At 36.8% G+C, this 9,621-nt stretch overlaps 1 protein-coding gene and 1 pseudogene across 2 annotated transcripts in view; both read right to left on the bottom strand.

The window, feature by feature from the left end:
* Nucleotides 1-549: 549 nt before the first annotated feature.
* LOC101293576 lies at nucleotides 550-1,381 on the bottom strand (annotated as a pseudogene). The gene has a single exon (XR_184456.1). The product of XR_184456.1 is annotated as a cysteine desulfurase 1, mitochondrial-like (transcript).
* A 6,817-nt stretch (nucleotides 1,382-8,198) lies between these two features.
* Nucleotides 8,199-9,621, bottom strand: part of LOC101308281 (ubiquitin-conjugating enzyme E2 19-like) — a 6,983-nt gene continuing 5,560 nt past the window's right edge. Inside the window, exons 7-11 of the mRNA XM_004297995.1 lie at nucleotides 9,009-9,036; nucleotides 8,685-8,912; nucleotides 8,530-8,582; nucleotides 8,351-8,418; nucleotides 8,199-8,245 (exon numbers count right to left, since the gene is read on the bottom strand). Of these exons, the coding sequence (XP_004298043.1) occupies nucleotides 8,199-8,245; nucleotides 8,351-8,418; nucleotides 8,530-8,582; nucleotides 8,685-8,912; nucleotides 9,009-9,036 (424 nt within the window). The remainder of the gene's footprint in view (nucleotides 8,246-8,350; nucleotides 8,419-8,529; nucleotides 8,583-8,684; nucleotides 8,913-9,008; nucleotides 9,037-9,621) is intronic.

Raw genomic sequence — 9,621 nt, 5'->3', positions numbered from 1 at the left:
AAATCTTTATTAAAGTCTTAACAAACTATATTATTTTAAAACTATTTTGCCCCCATCTCTTCAACATAAAAAGACTTGGCCGGAACCTTGGACTCCGGTCATCGACTGCAGGACTCCGGTCACCGGAATTTCACCGGCCGCAGGACTCCGGTCACCGGAATTTCCCCGACCGCCGGACTCCGGTCACCAGAATTTCCTCGACCGCCGGACTCCGGTCACTGAAATTTCCTCGACCGCCGGACTCCGGTTACCGGAATTTCCCCAGTAACCAGTTACTGACACCTAGTAACCAGTTACTGACCCCTAATAATCGTGTTACTAACCCCTAATAATCAGTTACTGACCCCCAATAATCAGTTACTGACTTCTAATAATCTGTTACTGACCCCCAATAATCGGTTACTTACCCCTAATAATCGTGTTACTAACCCTTAATAACCTTAATGATCAGTTACTGACCCGCAATAATCAACTATTAGACCTAAAACACCATCTTCACCTATCTTTCCCACGTTCCTTACCAACAAAATGAAACAGCAATGGGTAAATATTAGAAAAGAAAAATACTGTGTCTGCAAAATTTAGTGATATAGAGTTACTAAGGAGAGTTGTCAAAGGCATTACAAACAAGGATAGCAAACTGAACCTTGAATTCTCCATCTCCACTCCATAAGACGCAGCTCACCAGTACACATGTATTATGTATATTAACTGCTCCACTACACAACCCCTCAATGGTGCAACCACTGAATATGCTTGATATTAATCCCTTCCTTCACCATAAAGCGGACTCATCTCCCTCAGCTTCTTCACCTGCTTCACCGTAAGCTTCACGGCCCTGTCAATCTCCTCCTTAGTCGTAAACCTCCCAATCCCAAACCTAATCGAAGTATGCGCCATGTCCTCATCCACCCCCAACGCCCTCAACACATACGACGGCTCCAAACTCGCACTAGTACAAGCACTCCCACTCGACACCGCCACCTCCTTCAACCCCATCAGCAAGCTCTCCCCCTCCACATACGCAAACGACAAATGATAATCTAATGCGGTCGTGGTGACGAGACGGAGATCGGCAAGCTCGGCTCGCATCGCTTTGTGGAAACAAACCAGTAACAGATTCGGCGATTGCGTGAGCGGCACTCGGCGCGACTCCAACGCCTTTGGTTTTGCAGATCGGAGATCGGAGCTCTGCTGCTTGGAGATCGGATCTTCTCCTCGAGGCTCAAGCAAATTAGCTCGCCGGCAAAGGCACGTTGGACCGAGACGGCATAAAGATACTTGGAGTTGGAGATCAGAGCTCCTCCTCGTGGCTTGCCGGCGACGACGCACTGCTCCGAGTGACGGTGTAGATATCAAGAGAGAGAGAGAGAGAGAGAGAGCAGATTGTGTGGGTTTAATTTTATATAGGTAATAATATATTTTGTATAAGAATCATTGAAATGAATTAAAGGATTAGAATTTTATTAGAATGGGCTTTAGCTTTCTAATTTTTGGGTATTTGGATATTTTCCCTAATAAAAATCTTATAATTTTTCATTTTTTTTTTGAGTTGTGTGCTTTAGTTCTGTAGACTAGAATCTTGTGAGTTAAAGTTGTATGATGGAAATTAAGTCTTTGTGAACCGGTTCCATATCAAAATTGAAAATGCACTGAATTTTATTGACCAAATCATTCCATTAAATCGATCATTTATCAAATGGCTTGTGAAATATAAGTTGGTGCAGCTCCTTGGTAGTTTTGGGTGGTCTCAGGATATAACTAGATTACATCAAGGTATATATATTCGTCTTCACATTTTGGATTCTTGGCTTATTGCCCTATTACCATTGACCAATCTCAAGGTCTTATTTTGCATTTGGGCATCTTCTTTTTCATCTTCATTGTATTTCTCTTTAACAATTGCAAATGTGTTACTCTTGTTGCTAACAAAGGCAACATAGCTATATGAAAAGGGGGAGGTTGTGGTTGTGGCAAGGACCTAGCTTAATTCATATGCTAAAATTAAACTAGCTGCCAAAATACCAAAAATCTGGCATTGTTTTAGTTGTGAAGTTTGTGTGTAGTGTTGAGCACGTACTGTTATTAGAAAGTAAATAGTTTTCTAATCAGAACTTTTATGTTGATGAAATTTTGCTACTTAACTCGGGTTTTTGGTTCCTTTGCAGAGATGAAACGAGTAAGAAGCAATGAAAGTCTTTTTTTGGTCTGAAGTGATGAAGTTAACATGGGTACCAATCAAAACCTTGTATTTGCTTGCTATTGATTCTTAGTTCATTTTCATGACAATGAGCAATCTAAACCTTGTATTTGCTTGGTATTGATTCTTAGTTTAGTTTCATGACAATAAGAGGTTCTCTATATTTTGATTTTTGGCTGTCACCAGAGCTCAAACTTACTCTTAAATTTCATCATAGTGTTTTGATGCATCAATATATAGGTTTTACATGGTTATATTTACAGCAAAAGGTGATGCAATCACAACAGAAAATGTTGGATTGATCATTCCATTTCCAGCCAGGGATACAAAAATATACTGCCTATACAAAATAATGATGTCATTTCACATCACATCTTCATTGTCGGTCTCCAAATATTTGTCAAAGGCTATTTGGTCTGATGGCGCTGTCTGTGTATAATAATGGGCACCAACCTCCGAATTTTCACATGAAGGAAGTCGTATGAATAGAATTTATGGATGATTGAGTTTGCTGATAGTCAATATGGGTCAACCCAACAGTTATCCTCCTTCACTGCATTCCTCCATCTTTCCTTAAAGATCCGCATGTCAATGAAGGACTGCATCCTAACCTGCCAACAGAATACAGTCAACAGATAAGTGCTTGCAGATTGCATTGTATACAAATAATTAAAATAGTCAGCAGAAATACACAGCTATGCAAAGAGATGAGAGAGGGTGCAAGATTATTGGAATTACGCTCATGAATGGAAGAAAATCTACTAAAACAGTACAAAAAAAAGGATTACTTTAGCTCTATCACTGGGTATAGGAGGGCCAGATGGTGCCTGAGATTACATAAGGTAAAATCAGATTTTATATCGTTAAATAGTCTCGAAAAAAAAAATTAGAAACTCACCAATGCTTTTGAGTCCTCTTTCTGAGACTGAACCATGTTATTGATACCCTGCGCAAGTGAAAGGCAAAAACTGAGATATCAATATTGAACATCAAGACCATAGGCAAGTTGAACAATCAATGATGGTATGTGTCATATCAGTAGGTATTTACTAGGGAAAATTCTCACTAGCCCTAAATCTAGACAATTTTTCCCACCAACAAAATGAGATTCTAAAATTCCCATAAGCCCAATAGACTCTTAGAGACTATTCTCTCTCTCTCTCTCTCTACTTTTTCATGAAATGGTGGTTTGTACTACAAGATATTCTTTGGTCTTGAGTGATCTAATGTTCAACCAGTCGACATTTATTCTGCCATATACTGTTGTTCATTACCAAAAGCAAGTAATCATATACTACATGTTTTTCAGGGTTTTTATACCTGAATCATGTGTATATACACATCACCAAGCCGCTCTTGAGAATACAGGTGCCATCATTTCCACCCAACTGTTGAGACAGTTAATATCAAAAACAGAAAACAAAGGTTTGCAGCAATCTAATAACGACGCCACACAATGCAGAACAACAAACCAAACAGTTAAAAGTAAAAGGTAGGAAGCAAAAATACTTATCAAAGTTAAGGAAACATTCGAGTGAACCCAACGGTTCTTAAGTAAAACTGTTGCATAATTCCTAAACGTTGCACTTTCCTTGGCATGACTTTAATTTTTTCTATTTTCCTTTTGCTGATTGGTTTGATCCGAATTGAGATATTGTTCGGTATCATTGATAAGTACCATCAAAATTGGGTTTACAGACTGGGGATTGGGGAAACAAATTCAAACAACTAGGAACTTCTCACTAAGTTTGAAGCACAATTCTCAAGCACGAAAACCAATCTTCTAAAACTCTAATGGATTAGATAAAAACTGTAAATAAACATGACTTGAGAGCCAAAAACCCAAACCAAGTGTAAACTTCAAAAATTCATTTCTCACCTGAAATTGAACAAACAGGAGAAGCTTTAGAAATCTGGCTCGAAAATTAGACGTTGACAATCACATCTACTAATTCCTCTCTCTCTGTCACAAAAAACCGGGGTCTCAATCCAAAATTCGATACCCATATCTCAAATTGCCAATAAATCGAAAACACAGAACTAAATTTCAAATTTACCATGAAAAAGGAAAACCAAATGATAACCCAAAACCAAAACTGAAATCAAACAAAGAATTACCCAGACTGCAATGCCAATCGACCGGACAAGAACAGAAAAAGCATTACACACTTTAATAAGAGGATGGTGAAAAACAGGAAAGGAGATCAAAGCAATTACATTCACCATCTTTAGTTTCCAGCCAGGTCCAATTATCTCTGCAATTTTGTATTCTGGAGGCACTCCAAAACAAAAAGAAGAAAGAAAAATCATATTGATACTCAGATTAAGCAAACATGAAAATTAAATCAAGCAGATGAAAGCAAAGTTTTCTTTCTTTGAAGCCACTATATAATCAATACAGTTTTCTTTATTTGAGAACATTGCATGTAAAGTTTGTAACTTTACCTGAAAAACTGCTTAAAAATGAAACTCAAATTAGCAAGCTATAAACTGGAATTCGGTGCAATCAATCATTGCGGTGCTAGACTGCAGCACAGACAAATCCCGAATCAGCTCAAATCAAGGAAACAGAAAACCCAGTCAAAAATAACAATGTGCATCACATTCTTCATCTGATAAAACATGCTGTTATGTTTGAAAAGATAGCGACTGCCAAGGATCAAAGCAATTGAGCTAGTACTTACATTTACCACCTTTAGTTTCCAACGAGGTCTAGTTATCTCTCCAACTTAGTATTTGGATGGCACTCGATAGCAAAAAGAAGAAAGAAAGAAAGAAAGAAATGAAAATCAGATTGAAACTCCGAAGGAAAGAATCACAGTTTTCTTTATTTGCGTATATTGCATGTAAACTGTAGCTTTACCTAATAACTGCTAAAAAATGAAAATCAAATCAGCAAGCTATATACTGGAATTCGGTTCAATCGATCATTGAGGTCCTAGACTGCAGAACAGACAAATGCCGAATCAGCTCAAATCAGGTAATGGGAACGGTTATCCGTCTTGAAATGATAAACTCAATCTCACACAGTATAAAAACCACACAAAAACGGAATGAAAAAATTTAAAAATTCAAAAGCACTCAACTTATCTATTCGATCTGAGCAGAGGATTGGGAACTTCCCGAATCTATAATCCCACGAATCCATCTTGGGGAAAATTTATATTGCACTCTTTGCATTCAACCACCATATTTCATGCCAACGCACAAAAAAAGTTCAAATGAAAACACAATAAAATTCAAATGCAAACGCAAAAGCCAATAAAGTTAAGCATAACAACATCAAGAACATACCTGAGAAACTAACATATTGGATCCCACCCAAAATCAACCAAACTCGACCAGGCACATGTTAACAAATCCTCCATAGATTTTCACTCAAAGATATCTCATCGGCTCTACACTGAAAATGACAAAAAAAAAATATGGATAAAGAAATACTGAGACATTAGAGCACATAAAAGCACTGGTTTTCAAAACACCATCTCTTGTCTTTTAACATACCCATCTCAGGAGGGAGGTAATCAAGAGTGCCACACACAGTCTGCCTGCAATTGAATGTATGCACTGACCACCCAAATTTGCTATCTTGAGTTCACCCTGACATTAGAAATCCACATTGACAGGATAAGCAACAAGTATGCATCAATAAGTCATAAAAAGGAAACATATAACAGAGCTCCGTTCTGCTATAAGTAATCAAGAAGGGATACGTTTAAAGCACATTAAATATAATAATTCCCATAGACACAATACCGATTGTCATCAATTTTTATTTAAAAAAAAAAAGCATCATAGACCTTTTTAGCAATTCAATTCACAAAAAAATAAAAATTACTATATGGATATTTTTCTGGTAAGCATCATGCATACAACCTCATAGGTTTAAGACTTAAAAGTAAGGTAGTTCTGTTTTGAATAAGATAATGATTTATAATGAGACCATGCCTCTGTTTTGACACCTGATAGGGTTTTTAGGTTCTTTCCACTTAAGTTTCAATTCAGTTTTGATTCCAACTGTACAATCAATACAACAAAACCCAAACTACTGCTAAATACCATTAATAAAACATCCCTTCACTAACAGAAAAAGGGAAGAACCTAACCTGATCAACAAAATCACACCAACCTTGACCACAACCTACAATACCAGAAAAATATCCATAGCATCAAACACGTCCAACCAGTCATTCAAACACTTGATGGAAACTATTCGAATACCCAAATACTTGAAAAGTAAAAACCAATGTCCAAGCTGCTATGATTGTAACCAACTAATAAGCAATGCTTTGAATTTTGAATAAGTTCATTTGTCTAAAGCATGATTGACTAACCTGCAATTAAGTTCTCTCTTGTCTTCTGACCATTGACTCCAAATCTTTCTACTGTCTTTGGCGTTCATTGTAGTCGTTTTGGGACAATGGAGAACTGGCAATGGGATGACCATCTCGAAAAATGAGAACATCACCCTACTTGTTATACATCAGCATTCAGCAGACTTTCATGATCCTCCTACTTGTTCTCCTTGTTGTTATTATTATTCATCCTCACACATTTAGCTTGCTATATGTGTGGGCATGTCTGTATTGACATAGATCATTATAGCCCCTACAAATTTGTTCAATTCTTTTTATTTACTCTATTAACTGAAGATGACCTATACGTATTTAAAATATTTGAATCATTGTTATATTATTAAAAGGAATTTGAAATTACATATCAAAATATTTGAAATTCGAGAGCATTAAGCACACCTCCATTACCTTGAGAACTGATGAATTGGAAATCACCCAAAAGAAACCATAACCAAGCATCAACAGTAGACCATAGTGATTACTAAACTGAACCTGAAAAAAGATGACCAGTTATTTCTGCAATTTTGTATTCTTGTGGCACTCAAAAGCAAAAAGAAGAAAGAAAGAAAGAAAAATCATATTGATACTCAGATTAAGAAAACATGAAAATTAAATCAAGCAGATGAAAGCAAAGTTTTCTTTCTTTGAAGCCACCATTTTTTGCGTGTATTTCACATGACATACTTGATATTCTAAAGTTGTATTCAAGATCCCAAAATGTAGCACTCCTTGAAAAATTTCATACATAAGAAAAACAATTATTGATGGCAGGAAAAGAAACAGGTAAGAAAAACAAAAATGCAAGCTGTCGGTTACAGTAGTGTTAAAAAGTATAGGTGTTACAGATTAAGGGTAACTTTTATCATCCTTCTTAGCAAGGGAAAGGAGGTCGTCCTTTGAAATCTTGGCATTCTCCAAGCCAACTCTTCCGTCTCCATGAGATTTGTCTTTCACAACAAACCAACAGAAAATGAATTGAATAATCCAGTAAACAAATGATCCAATTTATTAATTGTAGACAAGCAATTCAAAAGTTTTCAAATCCACACGTCCCATTAGAACTCTAAATCCCTTTTAGAGTAACTATTTAATACAACAATTATCACTGAGACAAAGATTGTGTTAATTCCAAATTTTTTCTTCATTTTTTAAGAGCGAAATCTAAATGAAGAACCATAAACTGCAACAAAGACTGAGCACTCAAAAAGAAACAGTTTACCATATGTATTTTCAGACCTGACGAATGATGCAACTCTTTTCTCAAATCTTCAGTCTCCCTTTCAGATGTGCACCTGGGAAGCATAAAATGATCAAATGAAAGAAAAAAAATCGATCCAGAATGAGCAAAAAGACAGAATACACAAATAAGCGCTAATATTGAAAACTATCATGGAAGGTTGTCCCCTGATAACCCAAGTTTTCATATTACTGTTCTTCAACTAAGGACTAAGGAGGTTATCAGAGTATCTTGCGAAACATGTAGAATGAATCAGTGAGAGAGAGAGAGAGAGAGCTTCAACTTTGAATCAATGTCTACACCTCTGAATAACAAGGTCCTTAAAATTTCTCAACACGAAACAAATGAACCAATGGAACACACAACCGAATCATTAATCCTACACTGAAGACTCCTTGCATCTCAATTAAGCGTTTCGAGCCTTGTACAATTTCACCACCATCTTCCTATATTCTGCAAGAGACAGAAAGAAACACAGCATAGTTTAGACACTGTTTATCATGCAAAACTATCTGAAAACCAAAACAATTGAACAAGTAAAGGAGATCCAAGATTTACCTTCTTGATTGCTCCAAAGTTGCACTGCTTGGGGGTTCAAAGGTGAGCTTGTGTTTGGTTCTGTAATTCACATATACAAGACCCAAATTTCATAAGACAATAGCTTTATGATCCAAGTAGTATTCATAGAGCAGCAGACACAAAGAAAATCAGTATGATATAACACTCAATTTACCTCCGAGCTCTGGATCGATAAGAGGATGGTTCTCACATCATAAGCCGAAGACCATTTCTCTTGCATTTGGTTTCAAAGGCACACATCAAATCAAATTATCACGGAAACAAAACACCATTGTATATAAATAACATTAGCACTAGTACAAGTATAAAATACCTGAAGAATATCCAAGCAAATATGGCCGCGAACATCGACATTGGGATGAAAGCAGAAAGTCTCAAACTTGACCGTGGGAGGCTTAAAGGGATAGTCATTGGGGAAAGAGAGCAACAATCTGTATTGAGTCCCTTCAAAAACCGTGTCTTTGCTTCCATTGATGGTCCCTTTCCAGTAGAATATGTTGTCTTCTTCAGGGAAAACAAATATCCCCGAATCTCCACCCATCTATAAATTCAATTTCAATCAATCAAATCACCAAAAACCCTAAAATTGAAAAACCCCCAAACGGAAAACAAAGAACAAGTCGCAGTGATTACTCACCATTAGAGCCATCAACTCGGATTGAAGCCTGTTGCAAACACATAAATCAAGATCAGAAACCTTGGAAAACCAAGGATTATAAATCTAGGGCGAGGGCGAGAAAGCAAAACCCTGGGAAATTGAGTAGGATGAATTTCGATTCACCTCTTGTGTAAATACATATGCTCTGGAGATGCTACTGCTTGTATAAGCATGTGTTCATTGTTCTCTACTTGCCATTTTGTCAGTATTGTAAAATCTAGAGACAGTTACAGTTGGGAAGATGAATGTCAAAGATTTATCTGATACAGAAAATGTAGCCATTGTAAAACTGAAAACAGTACATGAAGTAATACAGATCTTGTCTGGTTGTTAATAAGCTTTAAAGCTTATAAGAGCAGCCATTTTATCTCACGCTAGAAGTTGCTTTGGCGCGCATCTTGATTATATCAAAATTTGTTTTGGCTTGATGTTTTATTCTGCCATTGTTGTTGCATGGTCCTTGTTTCAATACCATGCATAACATTTCAGTGTCTGTTGCAGGTTATTGGATTAAATAATGTTCCTGTTGCTGGTGATGAATTTGAGGTTGTGAGCTCCCTTGATATTGCACGTGAAAGAGCAGAGTCACGTG

Source organism: Fragaria vesca, linkage group LG4 (assembly GCF_000184155.1).
Source record: "Fragaria vesca subsp. vesca linkage group LG4, FraVesHawaii_1.0, whole genome shotgun sequence".
In the NCBI taxonomy this organism is placed as follows: Eukaryota; Viridiplantae; Streptophyta; class Magnoliopsida; order Rosales; family Rosaceae; genus Fragaria; species Fragaria vesca.
The sequence above is the reverse complement of the archived record's forward strand: the minus strand, read 5'-3'. Positions and strand labels throughout refer to the sequence as shown.